General features: G+C 41.8%; 1 protein-coding gene across 2 annotated transcripts in view; it reads left to right on the plus strand.

Moving 5' to 3' along the window:
- The window catches only part of adarb1b (adenosine deaminase RNA specific B1b), a 117,337-nt gene that overhangs the window by 71,223 nt on the left and 25,162 nt on the right, over positions 1-20,952 (plus strand). The window contains exon 3 of one of the 2 annotated variants that reach the window (XM_063497074.1): positions 2,340-2,373. Coding sequence is in view for 1 of the 2 variants with exons in the window: in XM_063497073.1 (XP_063353143.1) it covers positions 3,397-3,496 (100 nt within the window). In the remaining variant the exon portion in view is untranslated. Of the gene's footprint in view, positions 1-2,339; positions 2,374-3,196; positions 3,497-20,952 lie in introns of those variants that run through there. The other variant, XM_063497073.1, reaches the window with a different exon arrangement.

Here is a 20,952-nt window from a genome sequence, read left to right on the forward strand (position 1 = left end):
CATAGTCTCACCTGCTGTAATCAGCCTCCCATGTTAAAAGAGCTTACTTTGGGATTACATTTTCATTTTATGTTTTATATGGGCGGGTTTCTCTTGTCTCCTCACCTTTTCTCTCTCCCTCTGGCCTCCTTTGCTTTATGTACTCACTCACTGGGTTTTCTCTGTATCGATTGTTTTTTCCATTCACCCTCCTTCACCTGTTATGTGTATATTTCTCTCCATTTTTTGTTTAGTCATTGTTAGTTTGGTGGACATCATAGAGCATTAATATACCAAAGCTAAAGCTTAATTGCGATGTCTTTTTATAATCGTTGTCTGTGATGACCCAGCACTCATAGAGCAGTGTAGGTCATGTAGCAGTGTTTCAGATGGAGCCTTTCAGTTGGCCTTTACTAGTAGCTGATATTAGCCATTCACAGATATATTGGATAGAGTGATGTCAGAGATTTGCTGTTTTTTTTGAACAGAACAAAAAAACCTGAATTGTTTACAACGCTCTCAGAGCTTAGCCTCACACATCCAGTACCATTTGGACTCGAATATCACATTGTACCTCCCATCATTACACATTACATATCGCATTATATCATTACGTATATGACATTACATTTTTTCTTATAATTTTTGCCTTACCGTTATATTCTTTATATTAAACTGGACTCTTCATGAAGTGCACCTTCCTTGTACTGGCTCAGGCCCCCTTTTGCAGTCAGAACTGGATTCATTCTCTGTGGCATAGATTCAAAAAGGTCCTGGTCACATTCCTCAGATTTTTTTCCACATTGTCATGACAGTATCACACAGCTGCTGCAGATTTGTTGGCTGCACATCCACGATGTCGCTCTCTCATGCCACCACATATCAAAGGTGCTCTATTTGCCCAAGATCTGGTGACTGTGGAGGACATTTGAATACAGTGAACTCCTGTCATGTTCAAGAAAACAGCTTGAGATGATTTGAGCTTTGTGACACGTGACATCTGGCTGGAAGCATCCATCGGGGGGGTATCTTGCTATAAAGGAATGAACATGGTCAGCAACAACACTCAGGTAGGCTGTGGCATGTAAATGATGTTTAGTTGATAATAAGAGGACCAGCAGCAGCAGCCTGAACTGTTGACACAAGGCAGGATGGATCTGTGCTTTCTTGTTGTAGCAGAGATCGAGACTCATTAGACCAAGCAGGTTTTTTTGTCATCTTTTGATAAGTTTCCTGTTCTTAGCTGGCAGGAGTGGCTTCCAGTGTGGTCTGCTGTAGGCCATCAGCCTCAAGGTTAAGAGATGCTGTTCTGCATACTTGTTGTAATGAGTGGTTATTTTAGCTACAGTTGACTTCTTATCTGCTTGAAACAGTCTGAAAATTCTCCTCATCAGGACATGTTGACCGTGTCTATGTACTGAAAAGTTGCTGGTGTGTAATTGGCTGATTAGATATTTGCATTAATAAGCACTTGTACACATGCATACCAAAGAAAATGAAAGCTGTTAATAGAAAATATTAACATGTTGAAGGGGAAAATGGGGTGATTGTTTATTAACGTTCCAGTTAATAAACAATCACACGAGGTAGTTATTAATTATTCAAAAAAACTGACAACAGCATCAAGAACACACATGCCGTTCCACATTTATCTGTAGGCATTAGCAGCCAATTTAATGGCTGACAGATTTAGCAGGTTGTCTGGAGCATTGACGTGATCAGGCTTTATTGTGCTTGGCTTATTTATCCCTTTATAATAGCATAGTGAATGAATAATGGTAACAGGATCTGCCTTATCTGATTACCCACTCAGACGTTTTCATGCAGTCAGTCTTTACATTTTTACATTGGCATGTGAGATCAGCGGGTTTAAGCTTTGTAGATTATTTGGTTTCACCAGTATGATTTTTCTCCTCCAGCCGTTTAAGAAACATATTAAAAAACCACGCAGCTGACCACTTACCGTTCCTGCAGTCTAAGATAAGTGATCTGTGTACCAATTACAGAGATCACATTTCCTTATAAGGGCATAGTTTTTGCCAAATAAAATATCAGGAAGCCTTGAAACAGTCCAGCGACTGACAAAATTGTGTTTTTTAGCTAAATGAATGGGATCAGGCACCTAAGCCCATGTTCCATCCAAAGAGTGGCTCTAGGTAACCATCCAGGAATTTTTTGGAACAATGTGGGGAAAGATGAGCTGATGTGGAAACGGCTAATTTGAGAGAATGAGTCCAGCATGTGCATATTTTCTTGTTGTCTGCCACTAACTTGGTTGCACTGCGTCTCTAAAAGAGCTTTGGCAGACACTTCTTGGTCAGCGCTGTCGTTTAGTAAAGTATTCTCTGTCTCTCCTGCAGATTTTTCCGGTCACAGACTGCACGGCAGCCAGAGGTAAGTGTTTTTGCCGTTTCCCTTCCTTCCTTTCTTTGTCTGTCTCTATACTGAGTTTGTACCCAGTATGGAATTGTATTACATTTGTCAACAAAGCTAACATAACTTTGCGCTCCCATCATAAGTGTTGTTCGATTTTCTGTGGCTTAAAAAAGTGGTTTGGGCCCAGCAAAACTGCAATTACACGAGATGGCCACTAGAGGGAGGCACAGTACTTCTTTCTCATTATAGGGGAATACAAAAAATATAAATCTTAAAGAAGGAGACAGGTGGGTATGATGACAAGTGATGGATGATTTTAATATTGCAGTTGTAACTTTTTTATATGAGCTTATTTTAATGTCAAATGTTTGAGTGTGTTGTGTGTGTTTGAGAGTGTGTGAGAGAAACGGGGGGATGTACTGGAGATGCATTGAGCCGACACTCTTACTTTCACTGCAGAGGGAATATAGTTAAACATAGACTCTTATTACAGTCACACAGCACAGAAAGCTACAGTATGATGAACTGGTAAGCAGGTGGAGGAAGTCGGTGGATGACATTGGCGTCGCTTGTAGGATGTGTCAGTTACTTTGAGCTGGGATTACACAGGTAGAGAGTTTGCCTTTGGTCTGTGTGTTAATTCTTATCCATATGAAAACATGAGTCTCTCTCCTCAGCTTGTCCCCTCCTCCTCTACTCCATCGCCTCCCCTCTCTGACTACTGATAGGGCAGACATGGAGTCAACAGAGGAGAGAAGCAGCGAGGAGGAAAGGGAGGGAGGGATGGAGAGAGAGAGAGAGAGGGAGTTTGGATATGAGGGAAGGACTAAAGTAGAAACAAAGAAACGCTGCAGGTGTGTGGAGTTGAGCGTTCTTCATGTCATTAGCGTGAAAACAGCGGTGCACGGCTTGTGAAGCAGACGAGGGCGAAGGTTGAAGGGCAGGTAGACCACGTGTGTGAGTTCAAGTTTAATTTGCTCCAGTTTTAACGAAGCGCTCAACCAGAGTTAGGCAGCTGTTTCTAGTAGTGTGCACCAAGTCATGGCCCTGCTCACCAACGGCGCACAGAGTCTGGGCTCCTATTACTGCCTGATCCGACGCAGGTTCAAGAGGAGGCGCAAGAAACGCTCCGAACGCAAAGGTAACCCACAGAGTGGAAGTTCCCAGACTGAGACTGATGCTGAGCTGGCTTATGTAGATCAGCAGGAAGAGAAAAGTATTCAGTTGATGTAATAAATCATTTACTCTCACTTTTCTGTCAAATTTTAAATTAGTAACATCACCAGAGTGCTGTGAAATCCCTTCTTCTTTCTTGGTTGCAAACAGTCAGTGTGCAGAATGTAGTTTTTCTTTGTTTCTGTTTCCGTGCATGTGTGTTTAATTTAAGCTTAAACTGTTTCTCCGGAGTTGAATTTTTAAAATCAAGCATGCCTTATTAACTCACGTGCTCCGATGAAGCTCGATGCTTGATTAGATTTCAAATGTGTTTTTAAAGCAGTGACTGTTCCTCTCATTTTTGTGTTATGTCACAAACCAAACCTTTACATTTCTTTAAATATTTATGCACTATATGCTTGCACAAAGTATTAGTCAGCATGGAAGAAATTTCACATGTATATCTGAACAGTAAAACCAATCCTGCTCAATTCAAATCCTTCTTTTGCTTTTTATTGTTTTCAGTGTTTACCTTTTTATGAACAGACAGGAGAGAGCAGCATTTATGGAGAGCGCATTAGAAATCGGTCTTCTGTTGTTTTATAATGTGACTGTCCTCTTGTTTATTATTTATTCTTTTTTTTCTTTTTCTTAGAGTAATCTGAATCTGAAATTGGAGTTTGTCCTCCCTGCGTAATTCACGGAACATTTCTGAGGAATTATTTAAATGCATTTGAAGCAGATAGGCGGCTTCTTCCCTGCCCTGTATCTCATCCTTCCCCCTCTCCCTCTCTCTGGGCGAGACAGGTCCGCGTCTCTGTGTAATTGAAGTCGAGTGACGGGAGCCCCGGAGGCTCCGAAGCTTTTCTCTCCTGAGTTTGCGGCTCTGCTCTGGGGATTAGCCTAACAGCAAAGGTAGTAATTACTTAGGTGGCCACAGCTCACTGGCAGTATTAGCCGTGTCTCAGCCACTTGCTTTGACACCCACCGCCCTTCGCACCCCCGCCCCGTTCCCCTCACCGAGTCAAGTCCATTCATCCAAAGTAAATCCACCACTGCTGATGCTGCATTTTTAGCCTCCGATTTGCACACTCGGGCCCCGCTCGCGCAGAGTGACTCCGTCCATCAGTATTACACAGGTCTGTTTCCCGCCTTTCGCTCTGCCTTATCACCACTTTTTTTCACAAGACTGAGGAAAGCGATGACTGAGCAGAACTTTGGGCCAGTGTTGCCCTGCTTGCTCTTAGTCAGCTCTAATGCCCTGAACTGGAAGCCTCCCGATAAGTTGCTTAGTTCTTGAGTTCCTCAGAGTGTCCCACGGGTTAGCGGCTAAAGCTAGCCGAGATGAGCTTATAGGCTCACTGGCGACAATCATCTGACAGCGAGTCAAGCGAACCTCTCTGCTCGGTTTCCCCGACAGCGAGGGCCGAATCGTCGGAGCACCTCCATGAAGTGGAGCGTCTGTTCTAAGTAGATCACACGAAGGCTTCCTTCTGTCAATGCAAGCACCGATTAGGGTCAGCCGTATGAGTATCCACGTGTCTGTGACACTAATCCACACTGGCACTCCAGCTCTGAAGGAAATATCACGTCTAAATTATTTTATTATTTATTTGGAGAAAAAGTGTAACAGGAGACTATAGTTAAACATTCATTTCAACAGCAAACGCAGTTTAAAACGCGCCCCCACCACACCTACGTGCACTGACTCCTCAGCTGTCATTATACAGTTCGTGTCTACTTCTTGTGCGGCGGTTTTTTACACCCTCAAACCTTTTCACAGCAGACGTTTGGACTCGTCACAGAGGAACTTGATGGCGTTTGACCTTAACGCTGGCTCTGCGCCACTGTCAGTGTAAAGCATGTAAGTGTGACAGACGGCTGAAACTGTTGAATATAACTGAGCCAGTTTTGTTATTTATCTGTAACAAATGTAAAAAACGCCCTGCTGAGGAGGTCTTATACAAGTCCTTTCAGTTTATGACTGATACAGTTTCCAGAGTGAGTGTAGGGATTTACATGAGCTCTCTGGACTCAGCCACATAATAAGATGGATAAACCTGTAATTTTCCCCCACAAGTGCAACAAAGCTCATTGAAGACTGAAGTGTTTATCGTGCAAAGTCTGCACACACTGAGAAAAGTCTTTTTAGTCTAAATGACAGAAAACCCTTCATGGTTGTCTATTGTTGCCTCTCTTAATGATCCTCCTGTAGCTCGGTTTCAAACGTACGTTCTGCTTCTGTCGCTCTAAAGGTTCGACTTGCATTCAGCACACGGTGCTATCTACATTTTTTTTGTTGAGAAGAAAAGAAATTGAATTGAATTTGTGCTCTAATGACGCCCAGTGTCGTTTTCTACTGGAATTTTTGGACAGTATTGCATAAAACACAATAATACAATGTAATAAGTAAGGTCTGCATCCAGTTTAAGTGTTTACATTTATTGTGTGACGTGAACGCTGCATTGGTGCATCTGCTGTGCAGTTGCAGGTTTGTAACGCAGTACCTAGTTGAGATTAAGCTCTCTAATAACTGCTTTGCTATGGGGTCAGGAATAGTTTAGTCTGATTCTATAAACTGACTTAATGAAAAGCTTAAAATAATATGCTGAAATTTGTGTTTTGAGATCTTTATCCTGCACAAAATGATAAAAACAGTAGATCAGTATCGCAGTATCACCACCTACTGTGACTTTAATAAAAACAGTTTTTTGACAACATCAACTAAATGGGGAAGCTCTCTTTAAGCTAAAAAAAAACATAGCCAGTCGGTGCTCAGTATGTTAGCAGGTGTTCTTTATCTTCAGTCATTTTATTCTTATTTTTTATTTTCAATAAATGTGTCGACACTGTCAGGAAACTTTACAGGTGTGAAGCTGAGATCAAATGAAGGCTCAGTTTGGATGTGGGTGTGATCCAGACTATAGGTAATAAGTCAGTAATGAGCCCCGAGTGCTGGTGGGTGTGAATTACAGGCATTTCAGCTGATTCTGGTAATTCTGTAGCGAGAGGACTTTAATGAATGTTAACAGACACACCTGTGATTTTTCCACAGTCGCAACTCAAAATGTCTGCGGTGGAAATAAATCTGCAGAACACATTAACTGCTTAGGGTTTGTTCTTTATATCATATTGATGTGTTGTATTTCTGCAAACAGCAGCTGGAGATACACACCGTAGAGCTCATATTTACCTATAGCATTACCACTCACCATGTAAATGTACCTTTGCTTTGTAAGTGAATACAGTGCACAGTGACTTTCAAAATGCTGAACTTAAGCATATCTTCCAAGTGATAAGTTCTTCAATGCATCTCTCATAAATGTGCCAAGCCATGACACTCGCAGACGATGCTTTCCAATGGGCCGTATATGAAATATGGAAAATGGGGAACAGAGGCCTTTTCTGCCGTGCCAGCAAAATCTCCAAAATGAGCTTTTGCAACTTGAATAGGGGGGCAGAGGGGGGGTTCTGCACCGCCTGACGCCTGCTATCCATCGCAGTGGAAGAGACTTTGCCTGCAACGCCACTCGTTTCCTCTTAGATAACCTTACGTCCTCTGCACGAAGACATTCTTCTCCTGCTTTTTATACCGTCATTTACCGGCATCATCTCTTTATTTTCCCACTACTTGTTTTAAAATTAGTAACTCTCACTGCCATTTATAAAAGTCACTATCCAAATACTAAGCGTGCGTTCTTAATGATTTCCTTTTAGATTCATCTAAGCTGCATGTGCACACAAAAGAATTGATTTACAGCCTGCGAAAAACCTCTGACAAACTGATTAACATTTGACAGCGGTGGCAGAGGAATTCAGATAGGAAACGCGGTCGCATCCATTTACCTAACAATAAAAAAAACTGTTGATTGTGAGCGGTGCCTCATTTAGCGCCACAAACACAGCAGCACTCTGTCACGATAAGAAATGAGTTGTGTCTGCCTGTCTCAGTGTAATTAGCTTTGATTAGCATGCTACTAATGACTGTAACGGAATGACATTGTAGTGAGCCTGCACAAGACGCCGAGGTGTGTTTAACAGGCGCAGAGACACTTCACAGCCCCGGAGATGTATGCACGGATTTGTGTCGGCTCCCTTCATCACCTCCCAGAAAAACTCCATTAGTATAGATTCAGCTTCGCCTTTCATTTAAATGATATGGATAGTGAAATGTTGCTTTTGCAGCTGGTTATTCTGCTGCTTCCATGTCATAGGTGTAGAGGAATTTCTTTTGAGGTAATGGAACAAGACGTAGTGATGAAAATGCGATTTTGCCAACAAATGTGTTATATGGAAATCTTTGCCAGCAATACTGCGCTGTGCTTAATTTTAAACATTAGATTTGTACCACATGTAGCGCTCCATCGCAGTTCATATTGCTTTTTGTAAAGGCCCTTGGACTGTACATCTGTCCTCCCCCATTCTCTTACCTCTCTCATCCTCTTAGGGATGTATAAACACGTTCTCCCTCCCTCTGTCAGCTGTCAGGACCTTTTTCATTCAGCAGAGGTTTACAACCTTGTCCTCTCCCGAGTGTCCGTCAGTGCTACCTCCCTGCTTGACTATACCGAGCGTGCGGTGTAAAAATTCAACTGCTAGATGACAGGAGAAATCTGCATTTATTTCCAGACCTCCTCGTCCTCATATAAACACACAAACACATTCACCGCTCTCTCCAGGATCCCCTAACCCGGCCTTGAATGTGACAAACGGTGTTAGGTTTGAACGCCCTGGGCGTCCAGGCGAGGAGAGCAGAAGGACAGAGGAGAGGCTTGTGCGAGGGGTGAGATGGAGAGGCTGGAGCAGGGGAAAACAAGTGATAAATTTCAGAAGTAAACAGCTGCAAAGAAAAAGGAACCACCGGTGGGTTCTTACTGCTCTGTGGGATGTTCTTGAACTCCTGTTAAAACTTTTCTTGCCTTAGTTGTTGGTTTTTGTTGAGCTTTGTCCACAGAAACTTTTTAAATCATTTTAGCCGTTTCGGCAGTCGCTTAATTCTCATCTATGTTATCAACACTTTCTCAGCTGATGTCAGTGTAGAAACTCTGACATACAGCAGATAGACATGGGCGTGTGTGTCTGCGTGTGAGTCCCCCCCTACCTGTGTGCTCTGTTGGGTGCTTGAGCATTGAGCACAGCAGTGGTGGTCCTGTGTGCCGGGCATGCTCACACGCCCACGCCTTCGCACACTTCCAGACACACTCAAACATACACTCCTTTCCCCACAGGCGCTCGGTACCTATGCTGTGTCATAAATCAGAGCTGTCAAATAGATTTTACAGCTCCTAGTGAAAAGAGGAGAGGCAGCCACCCAACAACCTTGAAAAGATGGAAGAAAGCAAAAGTAGAGAAGTTTTATTAATATGAAACCTGATACCTGGACCTAAGGAATCTATAAAAGACTGACAGGACAGTTTTTCACCCAGTGCACATACGAAGCAAACTGAAAGTTTCTTGGTGGTGTGAGCATGATGTGTTACCACGGTGACCACTCCATCTATAAAAGCACTGTGTGCAATGAGTCCATATGATGGTATTTACGGTTATTGTGTCTTTGGCGGACTTTGGCTTCCAGAGTTGCTGCCAAAAAAGTTGTTTAGAGCTGGCAACCAGCCCGCTGGGGACGGGTGGGTGGGGGGGATTTAATGCTGCGCTTGGGTAACGTACCCACCATACCACGTACTCTAAGAGCGACGGGGCTGCGTCGATGCAGCTTCCACCACTTTTGCTTTCACTGTGGTGCTGCTTAGAAGAGAGGGACACACTGCAGAGTTTCACTGTGACTCATAGCACAAAGAGAAAGCAAATTATGGAAAATCTTTAAATATAACATGGAGGATATTGACGATGATAATCAGCGATCATAAGCAGATACAGGTTTAGAGGGCAGAAAACCACAGATTAGTCCCAGACTGATTGGGAGTGGTTGCTGAAGGATGCTGGCGATCGCAAAAAGGGGTACGGTGCTGCCCCAAAAAACTTGTCTGCAGTTTGCTTTGAAGATGCCGACTTGTCTGCAGACATCAACAGCCAAAGCAGTCACAAGGAGGTTTTTGGTCCAGCACTGACAGCCAGCAACCTCCAACAATCACTCAGCAGCCAGTCAGGGTGGTTGTCAGCGGGTCACTGAGCGGTCTGTAGGGCTGTGTGAGTGAAGCCTTAGCTGAACAGCTAAAGGTAAACAGTCCCATCTCAACATTATGTTATTTTATTATTATACTTTTAAGTGGGTATGTAAAGATTCACTCAGACATATTAAAAATCAAAATTTCATGTGGGAACTAAGATGAGTAATTTAAGTTTTTTGAAAGAAAAAAAACCACATACAGTGATAGTAGTTAGTGACCATGCTTCTGACCCGTGCTGTGAAATGTGAGGATGTAACTGAGGAAATAATTATAGAATCAACTGGTGTTGAATTTTGATGATTTACTGTAGCTTTAGGAAAAGACTGGGCGCTGTAAAATACTTAAAAGCAGTCTTGTTAATGGAATAATAACCAGCAAAAATCACGAGTAATTCATCGGGGAGCTGTTAATCCATACAGTAATGATCAGTGTAATAATAGCAATAACAAAACATGCCGGGGCAAAGATTTGTTGCGCTAATGATCTGAAGGAGCCGTAGGTTAATTTTTCCATGCTGTTTATTATGAGACCAAATCAGTTTTATGATCCTGTAACCTCAGAGTTGTGTACTCGTGTTGTGTCAGTTGTTCCAGACAGCATTACTCATTCTTTAAGTGGGTATTTGATTCTTGTCTAAAAACTGGGCGGGAAACATGAAGCCCATTTTTTACTATCCTCATCCAGGTGCATAAATTCCCTGATCGCTGGAGGCTCAGAGGACGTCAGTGTCCGAATGGCTGCCTCTTAATATGCAGAGCAGAGGAAAACATGTACATCCAGCAGCAGGGCTCGGGAGGCAAATCACTTCTGGCAGCCTAATTCACTGGTCATTAGAACAGCCAAATTGAATAATGGGCTCTGAAGTAAGGTGTGCATGTATGTGTGTTCATGTCCAAGTCTGTCTGATAAGGCAGGCAGGGCCATGTTGGGTGACCGTACTCTTGCGCCCCCTTTACCTTGGCCCATCAGTTTCAATCAGGCAGGATGACAGGCACTCCTCTTTCTCCCGCGACCTCTCTCCATTAGGCCACCGGCGCCCACACGTGTACTCCATTACGCTGCATTACCTGGTCAGTGCCTGGAGACATCACCTCAGGAAGCAGGAGAGGCTCCGGTCTGTACGGAAAAGAGAACCGATCCTATTTCTATTAAGATTCCTCCTCATTCACTCTTCCTTGAGGTAATCACTAGCCTGCCAAAGTCTTATTCGGGAAAGTAATGGGATTGTGGGATGGCGACAGTAGCACTCACTTATCTAACTGCATACTTGGACAGTTAACAACGATCCCTGCTTTCCTCCTCCTGTCCCTCTCTAAATTTATTTTGTAAGTCTCATTTCTGCATCTATTCGTGGAAATGTTTTCAACCTCATGAACCTATTGACTATAATATATGAGTTTAGATCTTGTAGGTAGTTAACATGCAACATGCATTATCAAATTCAAGCTATAAAGAAGTACAAAGGAGTCAAAAATGAAAAACTTTGTTTTGGAATCTCCTCCTCATTTGAGCTGCTCCTTTTAGGGGTCGCCACAGTGCTGCCATCTTGACCAATCACATGACCTCCCTCACTACATCTATGAATCTTCCTACTCTGGTAGCTCCATGTTCAACAGTGCATCCACCAGCTCTGCTCTGCACCCATCTAAACCATCTCAGCCTCTTTTCTCGACCTTTGTCTCCAACCTGAGCTGTCCGTGTGTTAATGCCACCATCTCCGACTCGTACGTTCTACCTGGTCTCGCTACAATCTTGTAAACTTTCTCATGTTTTAGAATATAGAAATATGACCACAAATCAGGAATGATGTGGAAAACAGAGGAGTGCATTTTAATGCCACTAAGAGTAAAAACGAGCTATCTTCACTCTTTATCTACAAATCGGAAAAGCCCAGAAAAACGTCTTTTGAATGTTTTTCTAATTCTGTGACCTGCTTTTCACATTTAACTTAACGGTCTCAGATTTGCCGCGAGCACCTTTTACCACATGATGGTGAGTTGGGTCGGCCTGATGTGGCTTGAAATGTGATTTCAGAATAACTGGAGAATCAGACACAAATGGAATGGATAGGGACGGTGGCGCTGCCTGGTGGGCCTATCAGTCAGTGTTAAGGCTGCTGAGAGGGCTGTCTCGTAGGCAGGCTCTCCTGCACCGGCCATTTCCCATGGCCATTTGTCTCTGTCCACTTTCTTTCCCTATCCTTGCCCCCCCTTTTTTTTCTTTTCATCTCTTCCTCCCCCTCGTCTTCGATTGCTCATTTTGGACTCTCAGTCTTGTTCGATCTGCTATTTTTTCTGGTTCTCTGCATTTTCCACACCACCACCACAACACTCTTGTTTTCCTTTGTTCCAAGTATTCCCCACGGCAAGCAAGTTGCTTTAGTAATCAAAACTAGTAACTGGAGTAGACCTGATGATGTTTCATATTTACATCTATCACAGTAGTCCACTGAACACCTGATTGTAAGTAAACCATTTTTTTACACATATTACTTTTGCAGCCCTCTAGAAATGTTTTCATCTGTTTGAGTTAAAAAGAAAAGATTAAACAAATCTGTTGGTTATTTACAGATTTTGCAGTTACTACACTTTCATCCATCAATTCAACAAAACATATTATTTTTGTATCAACTTATAAAGCTGATGATTATTGCTAAAACACTTCTCAGTCATTTCAGTGATTACTGTTCCAGCCTCTTTTCATTTTGGAGGATTACTGTTGCTCTTAATGATCAGCGGGGAAATTGATATCCTTCTAGCAGATGACTAGCAATAAAGCTAAATAATATGTTCGCTTACCTTTACTTTTCCTGTTCCTTTGATTACTTCGTATCAAAACAACAGCAATATGTCACATATCAGATATGTTCTTAATTAAGATTTACCAAGATAGCTTTGAATTCCCACAATTCTGTTGTACCAGACTGCAGCACAGTTCTCTAATCTTTCTGGCATTCGTTTTATTATGTGTCAAACTCAACATGGTGTGCCACCGCACAGCTGTAAACAGACTATATAAAGTCATTACAAGCAGATGTTTATTTCTGGTTTCCTTGGAGTTGGGAGCTGTTGGTGCCTATCTCATTCTCCACTTTATCTTGTGCCAGTTCTGTGCCATTACATCTGTGGTTTGAACAACTGTTTATGTCCTTATTTGTCATGTTAAACACAGTCGGAGAAAAAGAAGATCTGTGACTAAATGAAAATCCTAAACTATAAGAGAAGCTTTAGATTTTAAGATATACGACCCAACAATTAGCACATTTCATAAACTTATTAAACTTATGAACTCAAAAGTCCCCATCAACAATCACATGATTGCTGGTGTTTTGTTTTCTCTGGATTATTGTAGGGGCTTTACCTTCCAGTATAAAGTGCCTTGAGGCAACTGTTGTTGTGATTTGGTGCAATATAAACAGGGGTGCACAGGTGCGCATTCGCTGTCAAAATAAAAGAAGTGCACCAGACAAGAAGTTGCAACGCGTATTTGCGTACATAAGATTTTCTGGAGGAGGACAGACATTTGTTTAGAACTCTTAAAGATGTCGAAGAAGCAAGCTCCTTTAAGCAATTACTTTGGTGTTCCTCCACGTATTCGCGCGTATTCTCGGAAAAGTGGTTGCAGGAGGTGAGCTGGCTTCAAAACGATGAACGCACAGAGATGTGGTGCAGAATATGCCGTGAAAATTCCACTCTAGTGGACAAAAACAGTGAAAAAATCAGGAAAATCTGAAATGCATCTGAAAACTTTGTGCAGTAATTTAGTCTTAGTGAATTATGCTTTCTTCTCATCTGACTGCGGATGTACGTGAGCGTCGATTTGCTGATCTTAAGGTGTTTTTGTGGTTCTGTGTAACTGATGTCAGTGCTCTGCAGTGAGTTGGCACCCAGAGGCTGAACAGTGAGTCCTTCTGGCCTTGATGGACACAGGAAACAAGCGCGGCCATTTAACCGCAGCCTTCTCTCTGGCCCAGCAGCCCTGCTCGCTGGTGCTGAGGGGAATCATAGCTGCTCACTCTGATGATTTATGACCACACCTGCAGCCAGCCTCAGAGCTTTGCATGCGTGTTTGTGTGTGTACAGTAAAGAAAAACAGAGAAAAAATGACTGTGTGTGTGTATGAAAGGCAAAAATCAAAAGGTATGTGTAGGTTTAAAGAAACAAAAGACTGAAACTGCATGGGCGACTTTGTTGAGTCAAGCAGAATGCTAAAATTTGAGGCGCTTTGTTTCTGGATTACAGCTTCTTATGCACGCGCTGTAGTGGAGAATAGATTACAGTGTGCTGCAAACAGAAGTCTGTGTGCTGTTCGGGTGCAGGAATACCATTATCTCTCGCCTAGCCTTTTTGACTTGGCCTTTCTTTCAATCCTCTCACTCCTCCATGAACCTTCACTCTGACTGTATTCTGAAATGCAGTTCCTCATAAAATCCATCAAATAAAAAATTCATATTGAAACTCTCTCCCTCTGTTTTCTCCACCTTTCTCCACTCCCACTATCAGCACTTCATAATGATAAATGACAGACTGTCAGATATTAAAGTCTGAAACACAATAAAAGGTTGATTCTCTCCCTTTTCCACCTCGCATCTCTCCAATTTTAGTTTCATCACTTTTTTTTCTCTAAAACATTTTTGTAACATTTTGGAGAAAGAAAAGTATTATGTTTGCACAGTAGGCATTCAGCTGAGCTTTTTTATTCACAGTGAGGTATTACCAGTGTAAAGATAATAACCTTATAAAAACAGCAGGCTTCATGTTTAACATCCATTCTCTGATTTATAAAACATTAGCAGGAACTGTTTTCATCACAAAGTGAACGCTGGTGTGATTTAGCAAAGGTGCTAAATTTTCTTTGGCTCCACTTTCTCAAATGTGAACATTCGCTGCTTTTCTTTCATGTTAAATTAGATTTTAAAAACAAGGAAATGTTATATTTTGTTTTTACTACTTTGCACTACTGTTTAATGACATTGGAAACAGCTTCATTTGCAGCCGTACTGCCAATTCAGTTCATGTCAAAGAGTAGAGACCATCTTGTGATGGGATCGCACCGGCAGCAACGCCCTTCAATGAGATGATTTCTTACTCCTGAGTAAACAGTCATTACTGTGGGCTTGGTTGGTTCTGACTGTATTTTAGGAGGGTTATGGGCAGAATTGCATGAAAATTTGGCTCAATTTTGAGTATATGTGGTTTCAGGGTTTTTTTGTAAAGATTATTGAACATTTAATTCAGGTAAGGTAGACCCTACAATAATTCATACAGAGAAAAACCCAACAATCATATGACCCCTGTGAGCAAGCACTTTGGCGACAGTGGGAAGGAAAAACTCCCTTTTAACAGGAAGAAACCTCCGGCAGAACCAGGCTCAGGGAGGGGCGGGGCCATCTGCTGTGATTGGTTGGGGTGAGAGAAGGAAGACAGGATAAAGACATGCTGTGGAAGAGAGTCAGAGATTAATAACAAGTATGATTCAATGCAGAGAGGTCTATTAACACATTGAGCCATCCATTCTCCTCCACTTATCCTTATCAGGGTCCCGGGGGGCGGAGCCTATACTAGCTACCATAGGACAAAAGTGGGGTACACCCACTCATCCACCAATCTGACACAGGGCTAACACACAGCGACAGACAACCATTCATGGACAAATAAGAATCACCAGTTAACCTAACTCCACTGACTGCATGCCTCTGGACTGTCAAGAGTCAAACTCTTGCTATGACCTTCTTGTTAGGAAGCAACAGTGCTAACCACCACACCAACATGCCTAAATGATTATATATCTTATTGAATTTGACACTCACTTGATAGACAGACACCTACAAAAATACTCACCGCCTTGGTGGTGGTTCAGACTACCCTGGGAACCTCCAATACTTCATTTTTGCCACAGTGACACACCCAAACACTCACAAGTCACATAATTCATATGGAATATATACCAGCTAAACTATAGTAACACAGCTAGTAAAAAGTCATCCTGCTCTGTAGTTTCTTTGCATTAGCTACGCTGCGGGGGCTCCTTCTAGAGTGAGCGAGCAAGGGCAGTGCCCATTTGTCCTTCTTCTCTCACAGCTGAGCTTCAGTATTGGTTCATTACCCAGCCTGTCCTGGCATGGCACTCCAACAGTACCACAGAGAGCCTGTCAGATGATGGCAGTCACAAAGGTGTTTGCTGTCATGGTGTCAGTAAGATAAGCAATTTTGAATGTCTTTGCTTATTATACATACTTTTCACTCTAATAGTTTTAAGATAAAACAGTAAACTTAAAGGAATGTTAACATGTACACCTGTGTATTGGTTAGGTCTTACTTATGCTGTGTGAGTTCATACAAATTAGTGTACTAATCTCAGGTAGAATAGCGCAGAATGAAATGCTAATACAGTTTATATTGTTTTTATTTTGTTTCGTTTTTATATTTCTGATATGTATCATTAGTCACTGATTGTTTGTACTCTGCTCTGGATTCCTGCTGCCCACCAGGTTGTAGACTAAATGTTCTTTGAGACCAAACAATTCCAGCGACTGATACCCTCCCACTGGGGTCCTCCCCGAGAACTACTTACCTGAAAAGGTTTTTCTTCTTCTGTGTGCCTGTGCTCTACCAGCAGAAATATTAATGTAAAGTACAAGCCAGCTGTTAGCGTGGTTGTTTCATGGTCGCAATGATGTTAGAAAGCAAACATGTGGTTGAAAATAGCCATTTGATGCTGGCTTAAGTTACATAAACAAAACATTAAAATTGGCTATTTTCTGCTTAAGTTGTTAAGAATGGAAGTGAATACTAACTTTGTCAGTAGTTTCTCCAATAGACTCTTGGAGGTGAGTCTCCAAACTAACCCATCGCTTTTGCAGGCATTACCAGCATGTGTAAGTCTATGGACAAGCATAGCTCCCAGTTCTGTTTAAAGACTCTCTGCAGTTTATGAATTGCACACAAATGACCTAGCACGCATTTATAACTCTACAGCAAATGTCTTTATAAAATTGTTTTAAAAAGTTTTTTTTATTTTTTTTTGAAGACTTTTCACTGTAAAGTCAGAAAGGTCAGTTTTTTGCTTTGTTACATATATGTTTCATGATTTCTTCCCTCAGAGGATTTTCTTATAAGTCGTCTTTGGTTAATTATTTCCAAGGTCTTGTGCTAAACATTAATGTAACTTTGCTTTACAGCTCGGAAAAGCTACATTCAATACAACCAAAGGTCTCTGCCACGCTTTTCAATTTGTTGAATAATTCTGTTTAACGACTTTTGTTTTTACAGAGTTGCATGGAGTTTGGTCAGCCCACAACATTAAAAATAATGAGACTGACCTCGCCTTTTCATCTTTAGGACATGAATCTTAAAAATTATCAAATAACCAGAGCAGTCACCGTTACAGGATTCATTTCTCCACTACTGCAATAATGTCACACACTGCAGCGCTGCCTTTAGGTTTAAAGGTTGGATTATAGAAAGGGAGACAAAAGATAATATTATGACAATAGTAGATTTATATCTATCTGGAGAGCGATAGATTTAGATAAGTTTTTTCAAGCAAAAGATTTAGGCTTGGATATCAATTACTGTGCACTCAGGTGATAAAATAATCAGATATATTTCTCTGAAAAGATTGTACTTTTATTAAAAAGCACATTCCAGCATGCGTTAGATGGCAAACCAATGAAAAATAAAGCTGAAAAATAAAATCATTAGAAAAATCATTAATGCCAAGAATTAATCTAGCACCAATATGATTCTGAAGATTAAGGACTTTTTATCTTGGTAGCCCTCAGCAGTGTGGAGATAAGTTGGTTCATTGCTGTATTTTTGCAAGGATGCATGCTTCTCTTGTGTCTGCAGGTGACAGGAGCTAAGTGGGGGGTTGTTTTTAGAGCTTGTCTTGCTCTTGTCAACACAGCAGCATGTCAGGCTGTTGAAAGTTTGAAGGGGGAGGCTTTTGTCTTTTAATATGCTGTTAATGTAGTCTGGCTGACAGTAGTAGATTGTCTCACTGGGCCAAAGCACCGGGTGGTGTCACGGACGCTTTCTGCCAACACTGCAAGCTGAAAAATTACGGGAGGCATGAAGTGCTGAATGAATTGCTTTTAAGTAATTTCATCCATCAAAAAAAAGCAAGATGCAATGTTATTTTTTATAACAATTGGAGTTTTCTGGTTCTGCCTGCGTTCAAAGCTTTTTGAGCTACTTCTCGATACTGTCAGATAACATTCAAAGACAGACATGAAGAGAACTCGTAGCCTTTTCTTAAAAGCAGTTTATTTTCAATTACAGTGCAGCTACATATCTCGAGTGAAAGGGGAAGGACTCAAATAAAAGGAGATAAGGGCTTTGAAAATCCTAGCACCTTCCCCAGCTTCTGTACGATCACACGAAAGATCAAACCTTTCATTTGAGACGACAGTAGAAACCTGACTTTACACTGAGCCATATCAGAGGCTATCATGTTGTCATGGGACCAATTAGAAACCATCATTTCATCCGTGGGGCAATTGCCATGCCATCACCGATACAAAGTGTAACTTGTGTCCTTTTTTGCTACACATTGAGGTTTTTTTGTAATATTTTATTTGCATTTAAACAGCCAGCGTCTGCGATGGAAGGCAGACGCATCGTGCACGGGATTCTTTATTATTTAGAAAACATGAACTAGCTGTGGGATTGTATTCCTCTGAAACATGGACAGGTTCAGATAGAAAAAAAATGAGTGAGGATATGTGAAAGGCAGGGCAGTGATGTAGTTTAGAAACATTCTGAGTAGAATATAGTGACGATGAGCGCAGAGCTTACCAGTGCCCTTTAAACCTGTCAGCTCAGTTCATAAACCACATGCAAGGTTGGACAGTACAACATACAGAAAGGTAGGAAATGGCTCCTAAATCATATCGAGGCAGCTTAAAGCTATTTAATGTTCACAGTTGCATAATTCTAAGCTAGTAAATGAAATAGTTCAGGGTGATGGACCTGCCTGGTTTGGATGGCACTAGCGTCAAAAATGAAAGCTGACTGACCACCAAATAAAGACGCCAAATACCGAGACTTGAATCTAAAGAGGCACTCGGAGTTCTTGTATGCGCCCTCCACCCTGCTCATAAGGCAGATCTGTGTCCCAAGCATTTTAAAAGCCCTCGCTCACCATTTGCAGTGAAAGGTCAGGTATATAAGCAAAGACTAGAAAAGGCAGGCATTATTTGACGAGTAAAGGATTCTGAACATCACAGTTAATCCCATTCTGCCACTGAGACACAGCACTAAGGTAATGCGTACACAAAGTGCATGCCTACAGTTTTTCAGGGCACGTGTTTATCAGAGGTTTGAGCATAATATGATTAAAGAGCGTCATGATGTTGTTGTTTACTTGGAGAGAGTTGCCGACAGAATTCAGCACAATCACAGATTCAGTGTGTTGAATAAGTGCCCTGTGTTCTTGTACTGGAGAGAATTTATCTGAAGCTCAGAGCTGAACCACAGCTTACTGTCCGGTAATACATCTATAAATGCCTACTTGCCCCACACACTCGTTTGTTCTTGTTGTCATGTCCCCGTCTTTTTATGTTTGTCATCCTCTCTCAGAAGTATCAGGGGGATCGGCCAGGCCCAGGAACAATGCCTACTTCATTGCTTCGATATCAGTGATTCTTTTTCATTCACATTTGGGGTTGAAGTCTTAATACATGTGTGCCAAATTTTCTTTGATAGGTTTTACATAAAAAGCATAGAGAGTTTCAGACGGTGCATTTTTGTTAATTATTAAGTCGGTCTTCCATGCAAGCAAAATGATTTGGTTAGAAACCTCAAATCATGATGGAAAATCTGCCTACACAAGCCGTCATAGGCAGTTTGTTTTAAATGGGATGAACCCCACGGCCTGCCAAGGGCAGACCTTTCCATCTCCTTCTGTTTTGAAGGAGATAATGATTCTCTTTTACTTGGAATAGGATTGCATTTTCTATCTCTCTCATCCTGCGTTCCTCACTCACCTTTACCTTTCCATCGCCCTGTTCCGCTTCCCCCTCACCCCGCCTCCTCCCATCAGTCGGCCACTGCGGGTACTCCCTCCACGGTGGCGATGCTCTATCGCTCCGTCACAGTGCAAGCGAGGGATGAGAGACAAATCAAAACCACCTTATTTCCCCTTAGTCCCTCTCACCATGCCAGATTGAATTTGAGGCTTTTCATCTTTCTCATCTTTCTCTTTTCCCCGCCTCCCTTGGCGTCCACTCAGAATTACCTGGAACCGAACCGTCTCACGACTTGATGACACACAATCGTTTATGCGCGTGAGGCCAGATAGTTGGCAGCCCTCGGCTCAGATTCTTTTGGTTCGTTTTAAATTTTGTACTTCAGTCATGTGCGTTTTAAAAAACGGTCAATACCAAAATCCGTGACACCTTGCCTTTTCCAGTGTCTTGTAAATCCTCATGCATGCAAATGTCCAGATTAGTTTTGCAGGCTTTAATGTCCAAAAATGTCTGATCTTTAAAAGAGAAATGTTGAAATCCCATAAGAATGCCTATTTTTATATTCTCCCAGCCTTCTTGGCTCATGCTAGTTGGGGTTTAAATCCTCATGGTACTAAATAAGATTTATATAAATCAATTTTTATTTTATGATAAAACATATTTTTGTCTGCATTCCAGTGGTAAAAATTACTTAGTTGTCTGTCATATTCAAATCATATGCAAAGTGCATAATTACAGTTGGTACCAAGCCATTTATAATGTTAATTATAGAGTGTATCACACTAGAAAGCATCTGCATTTCTCAGGACATGGACACTTAATACAGGTCTGTCAGCTGCACATCCATGAACCGTGTGAAATTCCTCCACATCCCAACGGTGCACAATTAGATTGGCATCTGGTGATTGGAAACCATATCTGTACAGTGAACAGTCATGCTCAGGAAAACAGTTTGAGATCACAGAGATGGTACTCTGTGGTCATAAGGAGATGAGCATGGTCAGCAACAATACTCGGGGGGGCTGTGGCTTTTAGAACCAGCAGCTTGAACCAAACAATACAACGCGGGATTGATCCATGCTTCCACATGGGTTGGGCCAAATTACAATCCAAATATCGCAGAAATCAAGATTCATAAGACCAAAAATGTATTTCCTATTTTCTGTTGTACAATTTTGATGAGCCCATGTGACGTGTAGCTTGAGTTTCCTGTTCTTAGAGGACAGGAGTGTGCAGATGATGTTAGTTACTGTTAGTATTGTCCTCATATATTTTCAGAGCTTTCTCTGTAATTGGTTCTATTGGAAAATCCCAGCAGATCAGCAGTTTCTGAAACACTCCACC

Source organism: Pelmatolapia mariae, linkage group LG16_19 (assembly GCF_036321145.2).
Source record: "Pelmatolapia mariae isolate MD_Pm_ZW linkage group LG16_19, Pm_UMD_F_2, whole genome shotgun sequence".
In the NCBI taxonomy this organism is placed as follows: domain Eukaryota; kingdom Metazoa; phylum Chordata; class Actinopteri; order Cichliformes; family Cichlidae; genus Pelmatolapia; species Pelmatolapia mariae.